The following is a 25467-nucleotide window of genomic DNA, read 5'->3' on the forward strand; positions in this document are numbered from 1 at the left end:
AAACAATAAAAGACAACACAAAAGTATTATCCCTATCAAATGACTACGTGGTTGCAGTAGTGTCATTTTTCATAGTAAGTGGAAGCGTTTTACCAAGCTCTTACAAAGTTTTTACCAACGCAAGCAGTGGGCGGTACAACCGGTGGCTGGTTCGTGATACCTGTGAGGCAGTGGTATCGAGATTGCAAAGCCCTTTTTCTGTACTGATCTGAAAATTTTGTGAAGCTTGGAAGACAAACAAAGAGTAATATGTATATCTGGCACACAAGTCAGTAACAGAAAGTAATGCTGAATTATAGCCCAAAGTACTTGTTCTCGTTGCTGGTCTAAAATGTTCTAAGTACCAGATGTGTGACAAAAGTATGGTGGATAGCAAGGTGAAGGTGTAAGAAAAACAAGTATGGTGGATGGAAACAGCAACACAAACAAGAAACCAGACAGCACACACTAACACAACTCACTTTGATCTTCTCTATTATTCCTCTAAATATTGTTACTCTTTTGCCCCTATCTTTTTTTATTTTTGGGCTGTCGTTGTTTTTTGGGAAATTTTGACTTTTTTATTTTATTTTTTGATATTTTTTCTTTACTTAGGAGCACAAAAGAAGTAACCACAGAAAATATGAGCTTAAACAAGTGAAAGACGTGGCCTGTGAAATTTTTAGAAAACTTGCTTAAAATCGACAAAAACCTTGTGACCACAAAAAGAGGATCTTGTGACCACTTTTTGACCAATTTAAAATTTTCGAACCCTGACAGAGCGAGGGATGGACGGATCCAAAAAAAAATTCTGATTGATTTTGATATATAGAACGTCGAAATCGGAGTTCGTATGCGAAAACTAGACCAGTTTTAAGAACTGACTCTGAATTAGAGGACAAAACGGGAACAATGTGCACAAAACTGGTCACAACAGCAAAGATTTGATGGAAACGATGAGGAAAAACACACAAACTAGACTCTAACATGACCTAACCAGCAACAAGACCTCGACCAGGACACAAACTCAACACGACGGACTCTGAAACTGAAATATGCAAAGGCTACGGCGCGGAAGGTTCTAGGACAGAGAAAACGAGTATGGCACTAGACTATGGGACGAATGCGAAACACTCAAACTAGGGAATAAATGTAAACCTGACGGTATACCTTAACTCTGATTACCACTTAATGTGGACGTGGATCCCGATCTTCTGTCAGGTGGTGGTAACTATCGTTGTGGCAGAGAATGACATACCGATCTGGCTTCAGATCGAAAGATCGAACCCTGCAATCTTAGCACCATAGCTCCTCTGGTTATCAACCGAGTCATGGACCAGGTTGACCTCGCCAAGAAGACTAATCCCTGTCTGCGCAACGAAGAACACAAGCAAGAATAAGAAAGAACACAACCAATTTACTGATGAATGATTAATCTCTCAAAGTTGGGGTCTCACAAACCGATGAACGGCGAAACTGTTCTTGACAGAATAATCTAAGCAAAACCCCAAAATCTAATGACGGTGACGACGTATGATTATAAAGGTCTTAGGGTCGTCGCCTACCCTGGATGCGTCCCCTAATGGGCCCAAACACGATACACGGCCCAACGGAACAAAAGACGGTGTCGCAGCACCTTGATAGATTCTGGACACTGACTTGTTTCGACGATTCCCGTTGTTGGCCTCCTTCCCCTCCATACCATATGCCAAACATGGTCATATGCATGGGTGTCATGTCCTCATCACCGCGCCCCTTAGATCTAGAGGAGGCGGAGAAGCGCTTAGATCCAGAGGAGGAGGAAGAGGGCTCAGATCCAGAGAAGGACCGACGTACCTCGTCGGAGCTGCCGCTGTCGTCCTCGTCTCCGGTGGGGGTCGTATGAGGTCGAGGAGGGAGGGGCGGCAGCGAGTGGGTGTGGGAGGAGTGAGGGGGGGGGAGCGTGTTAGCGGAGCGAGCGTGTGGATGCGGGGTCACAGGATGGATGGGATAAGGAGTCGCACGCTCGGTCGAGTCTATGCGGGTCCGTCCGGACGGGACGAACGTCCGCACAGTATCATTATCGTTAATTTTATGCTCTACTGTACTATTTTGTCATTAGATATTTAGACCTATATTAGTATTACATATACGATATAGTATATATTGAAGTCACTGAAGTGCATCCGGGTCCTCTTTTTTGTGACTTAAGTGCACTCGGGTCCTCTGCGCTCTAGCTTCACCCCTCTACTCTAGCTTCACCCCTGGACCAGATGAGAGATAGAAAGGTGGCGGAGGTCCCAGTCGGCGGCGCAGGGTAGCGAGCGATGTGGGTACATAGGTGTTTGTTAGAAAAAAACGAGGTCAGCAGAGATCATTCCAATTCCTTCGCTCTTCTATAGTAAAAAGTAGATTGATTTTTTAGTTTTTTATGCGAAAAGGAATATCTTCTAGAACAAAAATAGAAATGCCCGAAATAAAATAAAAAATATTTTGGAACATTTTATATAACATTACAATCAAATTTTGTTTCCTCCTTTCTTTCCATTTTCTTCTTCCTAATTACTAGTATGGAAACAAAAAAATATATAAATTTTGGTGTTGAAATGGCCTATAACACCTAAATTTTTGGTTACAATTGATTTTTAATTTCTAAGTTGATTTGTTGCGACTTAAAATTCGGGTATGAAACTGTCTCAAAATACCTGAATGTTGCAACATCTTTATTTTTGTGCTACGGATCTAAAAAAATACCTAAAGGCCTATTTTGATCCAGGTGACTAAAGTTTAGTCACCCCTTTTGGTCCATTTCATGTAACACCCCAGTGTTAAGCATTGCATTTGACACTTGCATTTTATGAGCACAAGCATCATCCAAGCATTCATGAGCATGAGCATATGAAATTTTATTTCATTCTTTATATATTATCACATGTGATGCTGATTATATATATATATATATATATATATATAATATATATATATATATATATATATATATATATATGCATGTGCTTGTAATCATGTATGACCAATGTATGAAATGGTTGTGAGGTGATGAAAACACATTAGACACATCTAGGATGATAAATGGAATAATTTTTGTAGTCATGACTTAAGCCAGTTTTGCTTCTAAGTGTTTAGTGAGGTGACTAGACCATCGCTTATGCATTTGCTCTAGGTTTAGGCCTAGTGTTTAGTGAGGTTTGCACACCTCTTACCACTTGGTGCTTGCGTGCACCATTATTGTATATCAGAGGGGCTTGTAGTCTTGTAAGATCACACCAACCACGTTTGTGGTGTGGCCGCCACCGTGTACCAAAGGGAACAAGGCCCACGGCGGTTCAGTCGAAAGCTTGATAGTGAAGACGGCGGGGAGCGGTCCGGGAGAGGCTTGTCAGAAGGCATGTCAGAGATGCACTTGCGCATGGGAAAGGCCCGAGGCTATCTACAGAGTTACCCGACTGGGAGCTTGGCCCTTACGAGGGGCTCCAACGAGGACTAGGGAGAAACTTGCGCGCTTCTCGATACCTCGGTAAAAATACCGGAGTCGTCGATGGGAGTTTGCATATCTCTACCTTACTCTTTAGCTTCCGCATTTATATTATTTTCATAACTCCTTTTGCGGTAGAGATAGCAACACGCTAGCAAAATCGTAGTTGCACATTTAGATAGTTTATCTTTTGCATAAGTTTTGCTAAGAATAGAAAAAGAGGCCATAGTTTAGAGTTAGAGTTTTAAGTTGCCTAATTCATCCCCTCTCTTAGACGTCTCGGTCCCTTACACACATAGCTTAGCTGGGCCTCGATCGTTTGGGCTTATACTAGCTGGTGTACCGTAGGCTGCCCGAGCAACTAACTAATCGGTGTCTTGAGATACATAACCCCAACAGGCCGGCACCGGCTAAGGAGAAGACGAGGTACGGATGCAATTTCTTATTTCCAAGGTCCAATTTGAAGACATTCAAACACATGGAATTTGAATCGCAGTCCAACACCATTTTCAGCATGTCATGGATTTGGAAACACAATTCCGTTGACCCAATTCCATTGCCAACATTCAAACGGAGCCTTAGCAACACGATAATGATATATGATGGTCGTCCGGACAGGAACGGAAGCACCCAAAGCCGTGCCGAACCGACCTGCCCCTGCCGCACGCCGTCTCCCAGACGCTGTCTCCCGCATTCATCCTTATCCTCTCCTCGCTCACTCCCGCAGCCGTTCCTCTCCATTCTATTGCCGCCCCGCCCACCGGGACGGACGCCGTGCCCAGTCATGCACTGACGGTGCTCCCTCCATCCCCCCCTCCCGTGACTCCATTAGTACCCCGTGCCCCCAGTGACACAGCTCCTGCTCCTCCCACAGGAGACGAGGATGACGACAGCGGCTCCGATGAGGTAGGTCGGTTCTTCTCTGAATCTGAGCATTCCTCCTTCTCCCCCTCCTCCACCTCCTCCTCTAGATCTGAGCGCTTCTCCTCCTCTGGATCTGAGTCCTCCTCCTCCTCCTCCTTCTCTGGATCTGAGGGACGCAGCGGTGGCTAGGGTTCCAACGAGCTCTATTGCAGTAGCCTTGTTTTGCTGTTACAATAAGTCATATTTCTTTGTTGCATTAGTCTTTTTTTGTTTCTGATGTTTCATCTTGCATTGCAGTAGCATTGTTCTGATGTTGCAACAAGTAATATTTCATTGTTGCATTAGTCTTTTTTTCTAATGTTGTTTTTCTCGCATTGCGCTTTGTTCTGTTGGTGCAGTAGCCTTGTTCTGATGTTGCACCAAGTAATATTTCTTTGTTGCATTAGTCTGTTTTTTCTAATCTTGCATCTTGCATTGCAGTAGCTTTGTTCTGTTGTTGCAGTCGCCTTGTTCTGATATTGCAGTAGACTTGTTTTGATGTTGCAAACAAGTAATACTTATGATGTTTGCATCTCATATTGCTCCGTGTTGCAACAGATCTTCCGATGGAAAATTTCTCATTGGACATTCGGGTGATGGAGCACGGTGGGGATGGGACGTGGAGGGCAACGGGCGCGCAGGGATGATGGCATGGCGGGGGATGGCGACGCGACGAGGCACAACGACGCAGCAGGGGACGGGCCGCACGCGGGGACGTGCTCATTCTATTCGCATCGGATAGGTGGTCCCGTGGGGCTCGTTCTATTCGCATCGGAAAGGTGGTCCCATGGGGCGTCCGAATGCGTGCTCGTGCCGGACGCCCGGGCGCTAGTTGCGTCGTTAGCGACATCAACGAGCAAGTGTACATGTGGAGATGGCGTAGATGGTGTTAACCACTCCCACACACGTGGACTGAGGTCAATACATGGGCCTCCAAACAAGCCATTAGTTCTTTTGTTGTGTTGCAAATGAGCATTCTAGTAGCGTTGGTACATATTCTACCATTCAAAGTTCTCGAATCGAAACAATCAGAGCAGCACTGAAGTATCAAATTCACAATAACTATACTATCACATTAGCAAGAATTATTCGATCATCACGACCGAAGTTGAGCCACGATCTCAACTCACATCAGTTGTACAATTGCAATTCAACACTACTAGTCTGCCGCTAGCCTGAACTTTGGAGTTGAGCTTCTCAAGGTGCTGTTGTAAGCTTTATCTGAAGGGTTTTTTTTGGATTGCTACCATTATAATTTTTGAAGTTTTGAAAAATGCCATTACTATTCACTTATTGTGAACCTCACCATCACCATTCTTCCTATGTTTGAATATGCCACTGTATGCGTCCAGAGAGGGCTTGGGCCAACTGCGGCGTACATGACGTCATCTTATTTTCGTATGGACAAAACTACCCGTTTCACCTTACTCTCTCTATGTCACTGACATATGGACCCCACTGGTCATCTTGTTCCTCCTTCCCCTGTCTTCTTCTCCATGACAGCTTCTTCCCCAACTCCCATGGCGACCAAGTGGGCACCGGCCGTCTTCGTGCCCCTTGGCCATGGCGGGACAGAGCTCCCGTGCAGCCATGGTAGGCCGAAGCTCCTCCGCCTCGAGCTCCCGCGCTGCCATGGCGGACGGAGCTCCCACGCGGCCATGGCGCATGCCACGGCAGGCGGAGCTGGCGGGCCAGAGCTCCTCTGCCTAGAGCAGCAGTAGCAGCAGCCCCAGGGGCGAAGCTCCAACCGCCGGAGCGTTGGCTCCGTGGACAGGGATGATGGCGTGCCCGCCTCCGGCTCCGGCCACCGCGAGAAGAAGCTCCGCCTCGTCAAGTCGTCATGGGGCTCCACGAGCTGCTGCTGCTTGCCCATTCCTGGTGGCACCAGCGGAGCTCGAGGCGCGGGAGCTTCGGCCAGCCATAGCTGCACGCGAGCTCCACCCACCATGGCCGCGCAGCAGCTCCGCCCACCATGGCCGCGCCGGGGCTTGAGGCGGAGAAGCTCTGGCCCGCCATGGCCACACGCGCAGCAGCCGCCGAGACCACGCGGCCACGCGGACGAGCAGTAGCCTCCTCCTCCAGTCACCCCCATCCCTCCACTCCTCCCGTCGAGCACACTACCAATGGCGGCTCTCGCCCACACCCCTTCGATGCGCCCATCAGGAACAGAAGATGGGAAGAGGAGGCGAAATCCGAGTCCCCCGGTGCCCACTCTGCGAAATCCGGTGCGCCCTCGGTGCCCTGCTGCTGCTCGCCCGTGTGGGAGAGATCCATGAGGAAGAGAAGATGGGAAGAGGAGGATGCTAGAGGTTGAAGAAAAAGCTGACATATGGGGCCCACACGTCAGCGAGTGAAAGGAGAGAAGCAGCGAGGGTGTTTTGGACTATATAAAAATACACCGTCCTTTAGTCACTGCGTGTGGGCCTAATGCTACTAAATACGTAGAAAATGGCATCATTCAAGTTCAAGAAGAATTATAATGGTAAGTTTCTAAATAAACGAATAGTAATGATATATGTCATAATTTGAAAAATTGTAATGGCGTAGATTAAAAAAAACCCTTATCTGAAAGCTAATGTCCAATGGCCATCGTCTGTAGGGGCTGTAGGCTTTGCAGCAACAACCAAACAGCTCTCATCCTCCCGTGGCCTGTCGAAGCATGAACCATGAAGCCGCCGTTGCTGATGCAAAGATAGACCTGCTTGCCTGCTCTAGTGCCGAGGTAGGCCGCGAGCAGCAGCAGCCGGCCGGCGGCCATCTTCACTGGCACTGTAGCGGCGGCGAGTGCCTGGAGCACTAGGTTCCTTTGCGGAGGATGAGGGCGATGGAGGAGAGAACTTGCACGGGCACCTGCTTGCCTGCTCCAGCGCCGGGGGAGGTCGACAGCTGGCCGACGGCCATCGCGGGCGCGGCGGCGGCGGCGAGTGGCTGGAGCACTCCGTATCCTTTCCCACTTGTGTTTTGCGCTTCCCGCATCGATTCTATGGGCCAACGCAAGAATTGGATGGCTTCCGTGTTTATTTCTGCGTCATCGGGGGTAGGTACGTCCCTCTGCTGTCGATCATAATAATATGCTAGAGGACCTCCTAACCCTAGCAGAGCGTTCCCCGACTGCCCGCTCGCGGCCGCACAACCACAAAACCCTACATCTGGACATCTCGCAGTCCGGTGGCAGCGACACGCTAGTCTCGCGGGCGTACGGAGCCGTCACGGTTGACGGCGACTCCGGCCTGCGGGGTGGTCGGGGACGCATCTGACGACTAGCTAGTGATTCATCGAGGGGAAATTGCGCGATGTAAGCGTCTGTTTACTCATTTGCTCACTGTGATAGTTGCAATTGCTCACGGATCTGTTCCAGTTGAGTTATACTCTACATCCAACTTGAGTTGGTTATGCTTGGATTGTTGCTTGAACGATGTGTTGGCCCAAGTAAAATCACATGTACATGTTGTCTAGCTACGAGTAATGTTTATCCATCATACTCCCTCACACATCTCAGAACCATCACAGATTTTTTTGTTGCGGTTTATATTTTCTAAAATAACCTTTAAGCTAACATCCATGCATATGTTCAGTTTTTTTCCATAGGAAATTCAGACATCACAGATTTTGGATGGGTCTTGTTACGATCTGTAGCTTAATAACTCAGCTTTTTCCTACAGCAAAATTCCGAGTTCTTTTCTTTCTAACCATGTATGAATGTGGCCAGTTAAATAGCTTTGTTTAGACTTGCCCGCTTCATATTGGTTTGATTGCTTTCTGTTATGTTTAGATTTTTTTTTTGTGCTGCGCCCTTTCTGTCAATCTTAGCCAGCTGCTAGGAACTTGCTGCCTATGTTGTCACTTCTTGATTGCCAATTGGCCGTACAACACCAAGTTTTGGATAGATTGGAGCCTTTTTACATTTATATGCAAAGAATCAGGTCAATCTAGTACCGATTTTGAGCACATGCTTCGTCATAGTGTTATTGTTGATAGTATTATCAATGAACCTAATATTTTAAGGTTGGCAAGGTGCTTCATTGTTTTGATTTCGATTTTTTTTTGTGTGTTGTGTGTGTGTGTGTTGGGGGGGGGGGGGGGGGGAGTTATAAGCTTACAAAAGGATCTTAGTTACTCTACTAAGCATTTGCATTTATTTTCTGCTTCAGGACTGCAAAGACCACGAGGAACAAGGGGGGGGATTGACTGCACAAGAGGTGTGAGTAGGGAGCAGAGAGCCATAAACAGAAGGAACAAACTTGAGTCATCACTGGTTTCAAGTCGGAGTTATGTCCCTAGTGGCAACAAGAGAGCCTTGAACCGTGCCATAAAATGGATGCTAGAACGTGAGTAGTTGATCTGAATTTGCTGGTTCTTTCTTTTGTGGCGCATATTGCTCTAGCACTCAGTTGTGGTGTATCATGTTTATTAATCAGATCATGCGGCTTATGAGGCGTATCATAATTTTGAGGAGAATCTATCTGCTATTGCAGTGCAACGATTTGGCGAACCTTTTCGTGAAGGTTCAAACGTTGCTTTTGAGGAGAAGTCATTTGGTGAAATAGTCAAACCTGGTCAATTAACTTATCCAATCAGTACTAATTTCAGTACTAATTATGCTGTGGATTTGTCTTCCTTGGTCGTCTCGATCGCTTTGTTTGATGGTGATTGTGCTACTGTACTTTTCAATTTTCTTAAATAAATTGCATTTAGTCATCACTTGCTATTTAAATCATGATATTGTCCAGGAGATAAGATGTTATTTGCATGCTCGGGCATACCTATACCTCACGGAAGAACTAGACAAAGCCTAACAAGATTTGTGACATCAGCACATTTGGTTACACAATTCAACGAGAATAGAAATAAAGATGATAAGTTGAGGGTTAGTGCTGCTAATCATTGTGTTCCTTGATTTTTCTTTGTATATTCAAGCTAATTGTGAACATCCTGAGCTTGTGCTTGTGCACTGCTTTTATTTCTGTAGGTTGCAGTGCGCCTTCCTAATGATACAACTACCGATGGGTTCTTAGGACTATATGATAAAGACATTGCTATCGTCACATGCTTGGGCTTCCTAGGAGTCCGTCCTATAGATCTGGATCTTAAGGCAACACCTTCCCCTGGTGATAGTTTGAAAGCTGCTGGGCGTGCCTTCAACTCTGGCAGTTTGATGGCCATGAGTGGATCTCTGTATGAGAAACGCCGCCTCATACACCTCGAACACCTCAACACCTGGGTTCCTGATAGTCAAGATATCTCTAAGGTATACTGTCGATTTATTTATTTGTAACTTTGTGGCATGATGGAAAACATGGAACACATAATTGTGTTATGTTATTGCTGGTCTAAAGTATCACCGTGTGCATTGAAGTAAATCCTTTCTAAACCTAACTTTGCTTTTGTTGTAGGCTGTACTTGGAGGGCCACTTCTGGGGTGCGATAATAAAATTCTTGGGATAAACTTAGATATTTATGACCCTGGTGATGCAATTTTGAGATACACCTTCCTACCAATGGACTTACTTTGCAAACGCTTGAAGCATTTTCAGATACTCAAGTATGTCTTCTACACTTGCACTATTTAGGAACTATTTCTTCAGTTAACCTGATTCATATTTGTTCCAAACCCTCTCTCCTAATCCACTTCCTGTTTAAGGCACTGTTCGCCTAAACGGTCGTTTAGCCCGTTTAAACACCGTGTAAACTCTACACGGTGGTGCGCCGTTTCCGTTTAATCACCCGTTTACCCCGTTTAATTGGCCGTTTAGCCCGTTTAATGGGACGTTTTGCCCGAATAATGGCTAAACGGTAGGTGACCGACTGTTTACCGTTTAGCGTTTAGGAAAACACTGGTTTAAGGTAAGCCATTTTTACTAACAGCATTGGAGACTTAGGAGTTTTCACATGGTAACCTTTGGATTGAAAATAATTTGGTTCTTCTTGCCCCACTCTACTGAAACCAGTACCATTGCCAGATCTTATGATGCTGACTTAGTGCCCATGCTTAATGTTTTGGTTTAAATTAGGAAGAATTAAACAATTCTTTGTGGCAATATGGACAATGCAACCTATATTTGTGACATGAATATGTTCAATCCTCTCATCTTTTGTTGAATATTTACGCCTTATTCCTAGTCATTATTTCATACCTTTATTTCTTTCACAAGACAAGATTAGATTCACGTGTTGGTATGATTGGATTTTTTTTCCCCTGTGTAGTTCCTGTTCTTTAGACCTCTAGATGCACCGGTGCGTAGTGGAATCCTAAGTCAGGATAGTAACGTGAAGAGAGGCAGAGGAAGACCGAAGTTGACTTGGGTAGAGGCAATAAAAGGAGACTTGAAAGGATGGAATATACCCAAAGACTTAGCCTTAGATAGGAGTGCTTGGAAGACAGCTATTCACGTGCCTGAACCTTGATTGCTTCTGTTGGGTTTCAACTCTAGCCTACCCCAACTTGTTTGGGACTTAAAGGCTTTGTTGTTGTTGTTGTTGTTGTGTTGTTGTTGTTGTTGTAGTTCCTGTTCTTTATTTTGTCATAACAAATCAACTATGTTTTATTGCAGTCCTAAAAAACTAGACTTCCGTGGATATACGTTGCCTAAAGATGTATTAAGTGTAGTTCCTTCAGGTGTGAACAATACTGCAAGCCATCTTCTAAAATGTTGCCTATGTATCATTGTGCGCAGAATACTATGTTACCAGTATCATACATATCATCTAAGGACTAATAATGATCTGAATATTGTATCAGGGTTTATGCAAACTATTTGCAGGTTAAAGTCCCATGGCTATCCCATTCCACCACCACTTGTGCTCGAATGTAAGTGTTGCTTTTGATATTGCTGTCATCTCCCTTGGCCTTTTTGTAGTTCACTTCTGATCTTCGTTCTTTAACTAGTCAATGGGCAATTGCTTAATCATTTTGAAGAATGCTTTGGTGAATTACTTCCTTGGAAAGGGTTTCCCTATGGTGATCCACCCGGTGGCTCTGAGGAGTGTGTCTGGAATCAACTTCCAAAAGAAGTTGTGACAGATGTATCCCGTCGTGTTGTCTCACTTGCTTCATTCAATGGTGATTTTTCCAGCTGTGTGCTCCTTACTTTTCTGTGCTAGTATTTTATCTTCACTAACTAATGACTAAACTTATAATGTGTAGGGTATGTGAGATCTTTTGCATGCACAGGCTTGCTTATAAAGCATGGAAGCAAAGCTAAGCACACTGTCATCCTGACTTCAGCCAGTTTAGTTAGAGATCGTTGTAATGAGGATAGCATTGATAATAGCTTGACGGTTGGTGCTCCTTAGTCCTTATCATTACTTTTGGTCTTTTAAGTTTAATGATGGTTTGCTGAGCTCACTTTCTCATTGCAGATTGAGGTGTTTCTCCCACCGAATCAACGTGCTGGTGGGACATTGGAATTTTATAATTTAGACTATAACATTGCTATTGTCAGTCTCAAGAAGAATTTCAGTGCTATTTGTCCGGACGACATCTTCATTAAAAGTGCACAAAACACATCTAAAAAGGTTGTAGCTATAGGGCGTGATGCTAAATTTGGTATATTGATGGCCGCAAGTGGTGAAGTGAAGCGTGGAAACAAGAGTTGCAAACTTGATTGCAAAGATGTTCAGCTGTCTACTTGTAAAACCAAGAAGGTACTGTGGTGAATCTCTCTTACTGTTGTTTTATATGGTAACCAGTTTAATCATATTGCATCTACTGAACTTATCAGGAATTACAAGTTTTACAGTAACCTTGGACCTTTTTTTAAAAAACTAGGCTGGGATTGGAGGCCCGCTTATTAATCTTAATGGGAGTTTTGTTGGCATGAACTTCTGGGATGGAAGCGGTGTAACTCCTTTCTTACCAAGGCACAAGATTGTTGAAGTTCTAAGTGGAGTGAATTCTTTACCATCAGAATGGTATTATTTTCATCTCAATGCTAACTGGTAGCCATTTCACTTATTTTACGAACTCTGAAAAATAAATTATGTTTGATGACAGTGGATATAACCATCCTATGCCTGTCAGTGTTGGTGGTGGGACAAAGAAGGGGATACAGAAAAACAGGTATATTTCTTTCTGTTTTCGCATTGCCACTTGTTTCTGTTTGCTTAGACTATTTTATTCAACAGCCAACTTACATGGGGACAAAAACATATGGATGGCAGGTGGCCGGTGCCCGAGCCATATTGGTATCATGGCGCACTTGATGTGGGTATTCATGATCTAGACAAGCATATTGGGCGGCGTCTTAATTAGACATCACACTGCTGGAGTATCTAATGGACCTTGTTCTGCTCATCTAGCTAGTATCTAACAAACCTTTGGTGCAGTTGCCGTGCTGTTTATATCTTACTAGTATTTGACAGACCTGTCTAGGATATATGCAAGTTAGACTTGTGTTATTGTTGGGTTATTTATGTGACTTCGACTCTTGTAACTTACAAGTTGGTTCAAGGCCCTCATGGACCTTGTTATATATGCTCATCTAACACACCTTTGGTGTTGTCGCTGTGCTGTTTATCATACTTCGACTGTTGTAACTTACAAGCTAGTTGGCTCGAGAGGTGATTACGTCACGAGCACTGTGCCGTTGGTGCTAATCAGCTAGTTCCTGCTATATGGTAATGTCGTGTGCCTTCCTGGCGTTGGTGCTAATAATCTGCGAGTCCCTGCTACGGTAAGAAAGTGCCTAGATGCTGGCAGCAGGGTTAGCAATTCTCCGTCCGAATACGTTGCCATGTTTCATCGTCCTTTTGTTCAGGCTGTACGTATAATTTCGTTGAGGTAAAAGGATAGTAGTTCATTCCATTTACTTGTTACACACCCTAGCGCGTGCACCTGCACCTCGACGACTTCCTCGTGAGCGTCACCCCAGCCATCCCGATCTCATGGATTAATTTCGTGGATTTGTTTCTGGTTCTGATAAGCTGGGCTGTTAGTGTGTGTGGATAAGAGGAAGGCGCTGCTAGTCTTATTTTCTTCTTATTTATTATTGTTATGATCAAGTGACGGGCCTGTATTCCAAAAAATAAATTGGAAGATGGAGTATTTCCAGGACGGAGTCCGATCCAATTGAAATGCACGATGTAATAATCATTGATAAGTCTCTCTATAAGCCTTTGGAACAATACGAGTTACAGTGGCATGGTATCAGCGTGTTCGGCTGCTCAACTTCCAGCTTGTTTCAGCTTATTCTTTTTCACAGAATACTACTAAATCATTCGAAATCTACTGCGCAACGGATCAGACGAACACGCCCTAATCATTATATAAACCTTTAAGCTATAACTTGTCCCGATGACCGCCATGGCCACGTAGTAATTTGTATGTTCTGTTACAACTCACGAGCGCATTTGGTAGTCAATAGAATAACGACAACAGCTAGAAAGCCAGCTTTTATGCAAAAGCCCCCAAATCCAAAAACTCCAGCTCAAATCGCATCATGATCGATGCTTAGTATCGAGGAAAATTTATACCGAAGCTTGCACAAATGGATTATACTTGCTATATATTATCAGAGAAGACGTTGCTCAAAAAGAAATAAAAAAAAATCAGAGAAGACATAATAACGGCATAAAAAAGTTATTTGAGGTCACCGACAAATATTTTTTCCCCCCTCAAAAGATAGCACGATTCAACAGAGACAGAGAATATATTTTTGCAAGTCAACCACTCCTAGTCCTCGGAACGATGCGAGCACCGTCACTTTGTCTCCCACATCTGGAGCTGAGCGTCGCATCTCCACCAGGGACCACGGCGCCTGTATGGGTCTCGTTCGTTCTTGCGTGTATGGGTGCTAAAGCTCGGGTTGGCCTTGTTTCTTCCGAAATCATCTCTGACCTACCTACTGTCCAGGCCAGGTAACAACAGGTCAAAAATTCCCAACTTCAGGAAGTTCCTGCCTCTCTCCTCTCAACACCATATTATGGTTCTTCTTCTCTCAGATCTTGCAAAGTGAAGCTGCATCGGAGGGGGCGTGGAGAACGGTTTATCGACGGGAGCCATAGCGGACCCGACCCTAATTTGTCCATCTGGGCAGGCGAGCAGAATATGCAAGCAACAACCATGCGTAGCGAGATTTCAATCTTCGCCTGAGCCTACGGATCTGATGTTCATCTAGTAGCTCTTTTTATTTATGCTTCACGTATTTCACAACGGACGAAAAATGTATTATGCTGATCGAGCTATTACATATTACAAGTAATGCAAATAAACCTGTGATGAGCAAACAAACTAGCAGTTGTTTTAAAACATGGATTGACCGTTAGCACAGGCTACATGCTCATAGGAAACAGAAAATGCCTTGAGACCAGTCATAAGCACTTTTTTTTAATATATAAATCTCATGTGCAGCTAGTTTGTGCACCACAAATTGCTTGCCACTTGATGCGACTGTCTCCCCTGTGGTTCCATTGCAACAGAAGACGGCTATGGTACTAATCTTCACACCAATCCCTGTAAGCCGGAACCGACTAATGCCCCCATCTATTCACAACTTTGGATACATTACCTTTTTCATTCAGAACCCAAATATTTTAGACAGAAGCATTGTTACAGGGACAATTACCAAGACAGAGAATTACAATCAGACAAAAATGTTGATACATGTCAAAAGGATTTAGAAAAGAGACGGTGTCAGCACTCTTGTTTCACGGTATCCACAAAATACATGGTAAATTTGAACAGCCAATGCTGAAAGGCATCCATCCCATGTCCACCATCTCAGTAGGAAGAGGATAGATGGAAACAAGAGCAACTTGAAGGCAGTCGTACCCTGCCAATAGAACAGGTTAAAACACCAACACCGTTGGTGCATCAACAGGTTATAACATTTTCTACTGCACGTCACTAAAATCAACATTACAGGAGCAGCAAGCTTATGGAAGCAACAAGTTGATTAAAAAAATACTCACTCCAATAATGTGCTACAATACACACTCCAAGTCAACCGCATCTATGCGACACAGTGTCAAGTCTTCATCATCAACCCCCTCCAGCATCCTTGACATCAACGGTGAACTCATACTCCTGATCACAGCCCAAGTAAGAGTCTGACATCAAGAAAATCATGTAATCCTTTCTCCCTGCCTCTGCAGGAGCAGAGAACTCAAGTTTCACTCTCGCCCTCTTCTGGAGTGCCACTCTTTTGATGGCAAGTAACTGGTTTGTGGAGCTGTCACCAATCACCAGCCACCAGCCTTCTTCCTTGGGCTTGGGGAACCTTGGCGCATGAACTGGACCAACCTCAGATGGCAAGTTAGTCATGTCGCGCTCCAGCGTTACCTGCACAGTTGCATTGTCACCAGCGCTTATATCGTCACCCTCACGGACCTCATAGGTCATATCAACATTAGGGAACCGCTTGAAGAATTCAACAATGTCCTGCAGCTGAGAGTTTGATAGCTGTAAAAGATCCCGCATCTCATCGACACCCATCTCAGCAAGATCAAAGATACTCTCGATGGGCTTCGCTTCGTTTTCCTGGCACCTCCGGGCCAAGTCTTTTGTGAAGTGTGGAACTTGAAGCAGCACAGAATCCCTATCCCACATGCCTTGTATCACCATTTGACTCAACTCCATTGCGCTAAGAGCAAGGCTAAGCCAACCATTGCTGGATATAACATCAACCATTGCCTGGAGCAACCTATGGGCAGAAAGAAGAATCTCACGCTGATCAGTTGCCAGGTTTCCAACCACTGTATGCCTTGAAAAATGGGCTTGCAGCAGAGCATTGTCCTTCACATGTGGATCACCATACTTGGGCTTCTCGATAGAGAACCTCTGGTGGCGAACAAGCCTCTCAATGAATTCTTCCTCACCAGGACGACCCGGAAGCTCTGCATATTCTGAAGCAGATGCTAGAATCTCTCAATAGAGAATCTCTCAATAGGAGTCCTTTCATCTTAGTCTTCTGGGTCAGCATAGAGCTGAATCGCTCAATAGTTGTGTAGCTAATGTAGTAGTATGAAGCAATAAGGCCAAGGTTGAGGGGCTTCAGGTACATGTCCTCCTCTATAGCCACACACTTACTTGATTCAAGATCATTCAGGACAGTCTCAACTAGCTCAGAAAGATGGTCTGAAAGGTGCCTGTGACTTACACCCTGAAGATTGTAGAAGTTAGGATTCTTTGTCAGCCGCCGATACATGAAAGTCCAAGTAAGATAATCCACGGCATCTTGCTTATTCTCTACAACACCAACCACCACCTCAGCATTCATATGATCATGCAAGAAATGGTGAAGATTGCTCTCAACAGGGAAGGCCTCAAAAAGGAACTTCTTGTAGTACTCTTTGCGAGGTGCATGACACAATATAACACATTTCCCCGAGTTATCTTGAAGTGGTCTGCTGGCATGACCCATCATTTGAAGCAGATCTGTAATTGGATAATCGGTGTGAGCATTCTCACGGCCATCGTAATACTGGGTCCCCATGGCAATAACCAAATGAGCAGGCAATGGTCTTCCCCAACACACACTTGGATCCTCCCACCAAGGAACAGCTGGGTTACAAGTTCCTGATCAAGTTCACTTAGACCCTCATGCAAATAGCCTACACCACATTTAAGTGTATTGTTAAGCGTCTCTTCTTCAACACCTGTGGTGAAAGTATCCATCTCGTCATCTGACCCAAGGAGAAACGGAGTTCCACCACCCTCAACACTAGAGTATGCATTGCATCCTTGCCTCGAAGTTCGCTATATCCACACCCTGAATGTAAATTTCCAATGGCACAGGTCTCATTGCTGGAGGAAAGTTGAAGAGGCCATGAGAGGTAGCACCAATCCATTCACCGAGATCCTTAGCATTAGCAAGTGAAGCTGAAAGTGCTACGATCCGTATGTTACTGCCAATATGACTTGAAATACGCCTCATCCTAGATACAGTGACTTCCAAAACATGTCCCTTATCAGACCCAAGTAGATGAAGTTCATCAACTACAAATAAGCTGACCTGTTGGATGTGCTTTCGCTGTTTCCACCGGCGAGACAGTGCATCCCACTTTTCAGGAGTACTGATTATGATCTCTCCTTTATCCAGAAGCTTCAAATCAGCTGCGGTTTCACCAGTGAGAATCAAGTGCCAAAAGCAGACAGGGAGAATTGTCTGAGAACCAAGCCACTTGTCAGACACAACACGTATGAAATACTGAGGCGGCAGTGGCTCATATATCGGCACTGTGAAGTTCAATGTATGATCTTCGTCAACATACTGTTTCTTAAGCATGAAATATTCATGGTGAAGAATGTACTCACCATCATTATCCTCAACAATAACCCAAAAGGGCTCCACATATCCATGTACCTTATCATCCCACTGGAAATCAGGTGTAATTGTCAGTTCAAAACCCAAAACTGTACGAGTGATGGGCTGGACATGAGCTGAAAGATTCAACTTTGGTAACTGGTGGATGCACTTGTGCAGCTGCCTCCCCATCTTGGGATAGCGGATTAGCTCACCAATTTCTTGTGAGGACAGATCATAGTACCTCTCCCAAACCAACTCCTTTTTCTCCAGTTTCATCAAGATCTCCTTTGGAATTCCAGTAAACTGCCGCAAGGGAGTCTGGACACTCCACATTTGTTTATCAACCATCTTGCAAAGATTCAGCGCTTTCTCTGCTAGTTGAGCCCATCCCCTCTTCAAAACAATCTCAAATAGTGCTCGTAGGAGACGGCCAGCACTCTGCATTACAAAAGGGGGAAAAACATGACTATACAATACAATACAATACAATAAAAGCAAGAAATTCAGGTTCAGAAACTGTATTAAGTAGTGAAATCGTGCAAGCGAATTATAAATTGTAGTCGAGAGAAAAAAAAAATAGCCCTACCTGTCGGATGTAGACCATATCCCAACTAAGAGAAAGACCTTCCAGTTTCAACCTAGAAATATATGCTTGCAGCAGAACATTGATCTTTGCACTGGGTTCCTCCAAACTCTATTTGACAGGAATTGGCACACGGACCAAAAGCTTTGCCAGTTCCATTTTCTCATCTAGCCTGACACCTACGTACTTAAATTCTTCACTCAGAGAAAATAGTCGACACAGCTCGATATCACCCATTGTAGGTTTCAGGTACTCATTGTATGTTGAAATAGTTCCATGGCTAATATAGTAATAACTGGCAATCCTTCCCAGGTCAGTAACTTGAAAGTATCTTGTTTTCCTGTCATACTTTATCAGATTGTTCCTATCCTGTAGATTTGCAGCGGAATGTATCTGCAGCACAACAGAAAAACAAAAGATCAAGAACAGAACAGGCAGAGATAGTATGCTGTAACATAAACTATATCTATGCAATATCAAGAGGCAGAACTATATCTATGCAATATCAAGAGGCAGTAAAATCAATGATGGGTATGGAATAACTGCAAAACCTAAATTTCTTCAGATCTCGCTGCAGCATCAAAGAAGCACATATAATACTTCAGCAAAACAGGATTTACATCAGCAACCTACATCTTCCCTTCTAACAAAAAAAAAAGAACACTATGGGCTTGAGGACCACAGTATTATTTCCTTCAATTCATGTTTGCGTAAATATAGATATAGATATTATACTTTCTGAAGCAAAATTCTTGTACAACAAATTGCAACGAGTCTGTATCGAAACAAAATTATATGCATTCAATATATGTATATGTACCTATGAAAAGAAAATTGTCATTTCAATATGTGTCTATCATTACCCACATTACATTATTATTATGTGCACATGTGAAATACCGCACAAAATGTGCAGGTGGTACATACAAGCCAATACCCATATACATTATCATTACAAATGCATGTGAAATGGTGCTAAACACAAGGTAGCAATAGTACTAAGATGAAAAGAAAACACTAACCCACATAGTGCAACCACTACACATGCAGCAAAAAACTTATGCTGCAACAGAGGAAAAGGAACAATACCATGACATCATCCTACACTACCAGTTAGGCTAAGGATGCAATTGCCCTAGCAGAGCTGCAGTTCGGCACTGAAAGTACAGGTTTTTTTAATAGCATTTAAAACTGCATGCCCACACAGTAAATATGCCATACTGCAGAGACTATTGATCAATGATGCAGGCTAATATGATTATTAGCTATACAAGACTGTAACAAACACTTAAGAAATATTTTGCATGCGCAGTTGTGAGAACCTGTGGGGAAGGTGACCTCTAGTCTAGAAATAGATTAACCAAATAGGATGACACATTAGCAATTAGAGCAAATTCACACAGACAAGGACCAAAGCAATAATTGAGAAATAAAACAGTAAGGAATGAGCAGCTACCACAGAACTTCAAAAATAGCAGTGCACAAATTACTTACCAAATCAGCTCTCCTTTCATCAAGTGTTTTATCACTTTCCAAGATATCTGCTGGCAAACCATACAATCTTGGATTGCGGAGCATCCGAATATAGAGGTAAGTGTAGCCAAGCCACGACATGCTTCGCGAGCATTCTGAATAGTCCCCAGAACAATCTCTGCATTCAATTGATCAGCTAATTTGGATATGAACTGACTCTCAATAGGCAGCTGCTGGTTCATAAGAGACAGGTAGAACTGCAATTCACTGTGGCTAGTCAAGATTATTCCCTCTCCATGCGTATCATACTGAGGCCTCCCTGCACGACCAAGCATCTGCATAACATCCAGAGGGCTTAGTTCTGTCCAAGCACCTTTCTCTGGGTTGTAAATCTGTGTACCCTTTATGATAACAGTATGCGCAGGCAAATTGACACCCCATGCAAGGGTAGCAGTGGATACAAGTACTTGAATGTGCTTGTCAGCAAAAAGTTCCTCGACAAGCTCCCGGTCAACCCTTGCCATCCCAGCATGATGAATAGCAAACCCATACGGCAGGAGGTCTTTAAGATCATTGCTTTTGACAAGTTCAGCATGAGTGCCAAGGATCTCTTGGCTTGCACTCTCATTCTTCAGAAAGCGGCTGACTGTGCCATTTGCCAACGCCGTGTCTCTGATGGCTTTGGCAGTTTTTGCTGTCTCCTTCCTCGAGTGTACAAATATAAGCACTTGATGCTTACCAGCGGCAGCCATAACCTTCTCATAACAGATCTCATTCATCAACTGCATCCTCTGTACTGGCTTCCTCACAGTGATCCCAATGTATTGCTGAGCAAGAGGGCAAGGTCGGTAACTGTTGTCGAAGTAGAAGAGGCTTTTTTTGGGAACACGCAAGAATAGTGCAACATCTTCGTAGTTTGGTAGAGTCGCAGAGAGCCCAACCAGACGAATATGCTCCTTGAGTCCTTGGTAGTCTCGATCTGCCTGACTGTCCTAGCAACAATGCTTTCCAGAACAGGCCCTCTGTTATCATGTAGCAGATGGATCTCATCAATGATTAACAGCTTCACCATTTGGGTATAGGTCCTGTCCCCTGATTTCCTGGTCACAATATCCCATTTCTCAGGTGTCGTGACGATAACCTGTGTTTCGTCAATATGTTGCTTGGTCAAAGGATGGTAAGCACAGCCACGTTTGTTTTGACAGCACCAGTCGGAGCACAGAGAAGGATGTTGTCTGGTGTGAAAAGAGCAGTATCATAGACCCTGCTCTGAACTCTGTTCAGCTGTGTCATCCCGTCGAAAGCTGATCGTGCAAACTCTGGCATATCAGATATCTTGACAATCTTCTCCCCTGTTTCATAGGGGGGAAACAGGGGAGAAGGTTCATGTGCCAGCACTGAAGGCTCTCGAGATCAAGTAGCTGCCTCTGTCCTTTTCAGCCATCCACTCTCCATGTCCGGCTCGGTTGCCCTGCGGTCCCTCGCACCATCAGCGCTGGCAGCAGCATCATTGTTGAGGAGCCTCTTGGCCTCATCCCTGATGCTTTTCTCCAGGTTCTTCTGCCTCTCCTTCGCGGATGCTCTGGTTGCATGTAGCTGCTCCAAAATCGGAGCCAAGCTTGGGTCACTTGCCATCTCTTCCTCTGTTCCTGATCTTCGGCCCTGGCTAAGCGGGTACACCAAACAATCTTGAGACGGTTGCGTAGCAGCAACTTGATGAGATCAAACTTCTCATAGTCCAAGAGCATGACAAGGCGATTCTTGACGTCTCTGTCATCGCCCTCAGCAATGATCTTCAAGATATCCTCGGCAAGCTTCTGGCTCTGCTGGGCGTCAATGTCACCGTCCCCATATGCCTGGGATATCTTCCTCTGGAGCCAGTAAGCATCGATGTCCTGAACATTGACGGCCAGCCCCTGGTTGGCGTTCTTCATGCCGTCGTCGTCTAACTCACCGCCCATCTGCATACCTCCAGGACCATTCAACTCAGCTGCGTCATCTTCATCATCCTCATCCAGCTCATCTTGCACCTGGTTGGCACAAACACACAGTGCCGGTGGTAAGTAAATAAACATGTTGGAGTCAAAGCCAAGTAGTAGGATGGGAAGATCAGTCAGTTAATTAAACATATGCATAAAAGTGGTACCTGATCAAAATCACTCTCCTCGTCTTCATCTTCTTCAAACTCGACAGCAACACCAACATCATCATCAAGGGTGGTGTCCATGGCGTCGGCAGAAGGCGCACCGGCAGCATCGCCGGCCGCCGCATCATGGAAGTCGGTGATGAGCTTGCCGATGGAGACGAGCTGGTCAAAGAGCTGGCTGGGGATAGGGTTGACCAGCTGCTCAATGTCCTTCTTCTTGTCAGGGTTCTTGACCTTGTCGTTCTTGAGCGTGGCGAGCACCTCGTCGGCGAGCTGCTGCTGGATGAGGCTGAGCAGGGCCTCGTAGGCGGCGCGCGTCTCCTTGGTCTGGGGCTTGTAGACGGCGTCGTCGGTGAGGGAGAGGACGAAGACCTCCTGTGCGGAGGCGCCGCGGCGGGGGAGGTCAGCGGCAGCGGGGTCGGCTGCGGCGTCGTCCCGGTGCTTGGACTTCTTGGTGAGCGCCTTGGAGAGCTTCTCCTCGAGCTCGGGCGGCTTGTTCTAGACGCCGCGGTCGCCGAAGGACCTCGGTGGTGAGCACGAGGCTGGAGTTGGCGCGGTACTCTGTCACGGCGCAAGGGTGAAGACACAGGAGAAGGGCGTGTCATAAGCAGGAAAACGTATCTGCATCATTTAATGTAATAGATAGTTGATGACACATAGGGTCATTTGAGACCAGCGGCTTGAGCCATATATACTGAACACTTGCTGTAATAAGGCATCGACAATTACAATACTAATACAGTAAACACGAGACAGAGATTCCTCTGCTCCGCTGGCCGATTCCGACATGCTACCCTGTCTCTCTCACATCGCCGGCGATCGTCGGCGGCCACGGGTCTTACAGGTGGTATCAGAGGCGGTCCTTCCTTGGCAACAACCCACCCACCCTATCCCCTGCTCGGCGCCTCGTCGCTCTTCACCTCCACCGTGTCATCATCGTCACCAACCCCAGCGCCAGATCCAGCGAATAACCACCACCACCAAGGCGCGCAGCTCGCACCGGTACATCCCGACACCATCTGCTTCGATCTACAGTTCGTAATTCCGGTCGATAGGTGACCACCGTCCACGCCCCAGTGGCATTCGACGCGCGGTCCCGTAGGTCCTTCCTTAGGTTGAACTGGGTCAGCGATGGCAAAGGCGTTCCCTTAGCTTGCGCACTTCACTCTCCACCTCTACCAAACCCCAATCCAACAACCGCCTTCCCGATCTCCTTCATCTAAGGCTCGACAAACAACTAAGGGATTACACTGACAACATTTGGTTCGGCGGCGTGAACCACTGTGAGCTCAACCCTTCCGCTCACATCATTTTCTCTTAGCATAGCTTGACGACGAACAAGGGTTGCGCGACATCTGTCCACGCGTAAAATTCCAGCGTTTGGTCGTTCAAGTCTGGTGCGGTGGCGTTGGTGAGGAAGTACCCGTGGATTTAGGTTGCAGAGTGCTGATCTTTGTGTAAAATCCCTCGATCCTGCCTTACTTTCGGGAGTTGGGTACTGGTGAAGCACGCAGTAGGGGAGGTTTCAACCAAGCCTGTTGCTTCACAGTGGAGTCCTCAAGCATCCAACAATTTGCCGCAACGGCTCCACCAAAACCTTCGAAGCAAACTCAGATCCTGCTAGACCACATGTCGAAGAGCACCGATGATGACAAGTCCCACTGGGACCAGATGCTGGAGAGCGTTGATTTGCTTTTGCACCGAATGAATGATATTGGCGTCATCCAGCAGGAGCTGAAGACTCAAATGCAAGAGAACAACAAGAAAGTCGATAAGTGTGCAGCTGAGCAACAATTCGTAGCACAACAGGTCAGAGCAAATGGGCAAGCTGTTGCACAGCTCACTCTTCAGCAATTTGATAAAGAACTGCAAGAATTTAGTGATGGTTCAGTGTCTGTCATCTTTGAGGAAGAGGGCTTCCAGAATGTGTTTGCCCACACCAAAGACACCCACAAACCATCCACTTCCAAACAACCTCGACACACCCAGCACCACACAAAGAAAGAGGACCTCCCACATCACACCCTTCCCAAAATGCAATTCCCAACATTTGATGGTGAAACCCCAAAATATGGATTGATAACTGTGAGAACTACTTCACCGTATACACTATTCTAGAGAGGCTTTGGGTAACTACAGCATCTATGCATTTGCAAGGCAATGCAGCTATGTGGTGGCAGGCTTACAAGCAGGCTCACAGAAAGATCTCATGGACAGACTTCTGCTTAACTTTGCAATCAAAATTTGGCTCTGATTATTACAGATCAGCTGTCCAGGAGATGTTGAATCTGAAGCAGACTGGGACAGTGGAAGAATACACCACTCAATTCCAAAAACTCCAATTTCAGGTGTCCATGCACAGTGGCAACTTTGATGAGCTGTTCTTTGCAACCACTTATGTGACTGGCCTCAAGGAAGATATTAGATCAACTGTGGAACCCCAGGTTCCAACCATAGTCGAAAGGGCTGCTATTATAGCAAAGATACAACAAAGGGTCCAAGAGAGAAACAAACTGAAATATCAGTGAGCCAACAATCCAGCTAGACAACAGCAACACAAACCTGACCAAGCCAATACTGGCAGATGTGGTAACTTATGGAGGGACAAGCAACTAAGAGATTACAGAAAGGCCAACAACTTGTGCTATCACTGTGGAGAAAAATTTGAGCATGGCCATGCTGAGGTCTGTACAAAGAAGACCGAACCACAGATTAAAGCTCTAGTGGCTAATGATCTAGATAAAGAGATAAATGAGGATCTTCTTAATGAAATGGCAATAGATGAATTGTTGACTGAAGACTTCTGTCAATTGTCATTGAATGCTATGGCTGGTACTGAATCATAGGATTACATCAAGCTGAAGACCACTGTCAAGAACAAGACAATGCTGACTTTAGTGGACACTGGGAGTTCCCACAGCTTTGTTAGTTCCCATTTTGTGCAGCTGACCAAACTACAAACAATTCCAATGGACAAGCAAAAAGTGAAACTTGCTAATGGAGAGTGGATGACAACTGCAACCATGGTACCAAATCTCACCTGGTATATTCAAGGCCATACATTTAAATCATACATGATTGTCTTGGACCTTTTGCCATATGATGCTATTTTGGGATATGACTGGCTGGAGAGCCACAACCCAATGCAGTGTGACTGGGTAGGCAAAACTTTAACATTCCAGCATAAGGGCAATAGTGTTACTCTGAGAGGCATCAAGCCCCACCCATTGCAATTGAGTACAATCTCAGCTACGCAGCTCTACAAATCAACATAGGGCAATGGTATTTGGACATATGTTGTGCTGGACGCCATCAAGGAATAGCCAGTAGCAACCAACTCAGTACCAATGGTTCCCAATGAGGATGTCTAGCTATTGTTGCATCAATGCGCTGATGTCTTCAAGGATCCTCAAACCCTTCCACCACTAAGAAGTTATGACCATGCCATTCCCCTTATGCCTGATGCTGTCCCCATCAATTTCAGGCCTTACCATTATTCACCTCAGCATAAAACTAAAATAGAAAACCAAGTGAAACAACTGTTGGATCATGGACTCATCACACATAGCCATAGTCCATTTGCATCCCCAGTGCTCTTGGTCAAGAAGAAAGATGGTAGTTGGAGGTTTTGCATAGACTACATAAAGCTCAATTCAATCAGTATCAA

General features: G+C 45.1%; 1 protein-coding gene and 1 pseudogene across 5 annotated transcripts; one reads left to right on the top strand and one right to left on the bottom strand.

The window, feature by feature from the left end:
- The first annotated feature begins 6964 nt into the window (after window positions 1-6964).
- Window positions 6965-12869, top strand: LOC136466429 (uncharacterized). Of its 5 annotated transcripts, none has more exons than XM_066464837.1 (14): window positions 6965-7395; window positions 8506-8682; window positions 8830-9000; window positions 9085-9221; window positions 9324-9602; window positions 9748-9896; window positions 10906-10970; window positions 11094-11162; window positions 11241-11414; window positions 11499-11632; window positions 11714-11998; window positions 12123-12265; window positions 12348-12413; window positions 12479-12869. In XM_066464837.1, the coding sequence occupies exons 1-14, from the start codon at window positions 7170-7172 to the stop codon at window positions 12603-12605; spliced, it is 2202 nt and encodes a 733-aa protein (XP_066320934.1). In that variant the 5' UTR covers window positions 6965-7169; the 3' UTR covers window positions 12606-12869. The 5 variants fall into 5 exon arrangements, with proteins under 5 accessions (XP_066320934.1, XP_066320932.1, XP_066320936.1 ...); XM_066464835.1 differs by having other exon boundaries at window positions 8773-9000; window positions 12479-12868; XM_066464839.1 differs by having other exon boundaries at window positions 6965-7649; window positions 8773-9000; window positions 12479-12867.
- A 2046-nt stretch (window positions 12870-14915) lies between these two features.
- Window positions 14916-22489, bottom strand: LOC136462388 (DExH-box ATP-dependent RNA helicase DExH12-like; annotated as a pseudogene).
- Window positions 22490-25467: the final 2978 nt, after the last annotated feature.

Source organism: Miscanthus floridulus, chromosome 7, assembly GCF_019320115.1.
Source record: "Miscanthus floridulus cultivar M001 chromosome 7, ASM1932011v1, whole genome shotgun sequence".
NCBI lineage: Eukaryota > Viridiplantae > Streptophyta > Magnoliopsida > Poales > Poaceae > Miscanthus > Miscanthus floridulus.

Bases quoted from the DNA above. Each gene is read 5' to 3' on its own strand.
- LOC136466429 (XM_066464835.1), top strand. From the start codon at position 7,170: ATGAGGGCGATGGAGGAGAGAACTTGCACGGGCACCTGCTTGCCTGCT. The intron at 7,396-8,505 runs GTACGTCCCTCT...TTTCTGCTTCAG, and splicing joins TTCTGCGTCATCGGGGGTAG to GACTGCAAAGACCACGAGGA. The intron at 11,999-12,122 runs GTACTGTGGTGA...TTAAAAAACTAG, and splicing joins CTACTTGTAAAACCAAGAAG to GCTGGGATTGGAGGCCCGCT.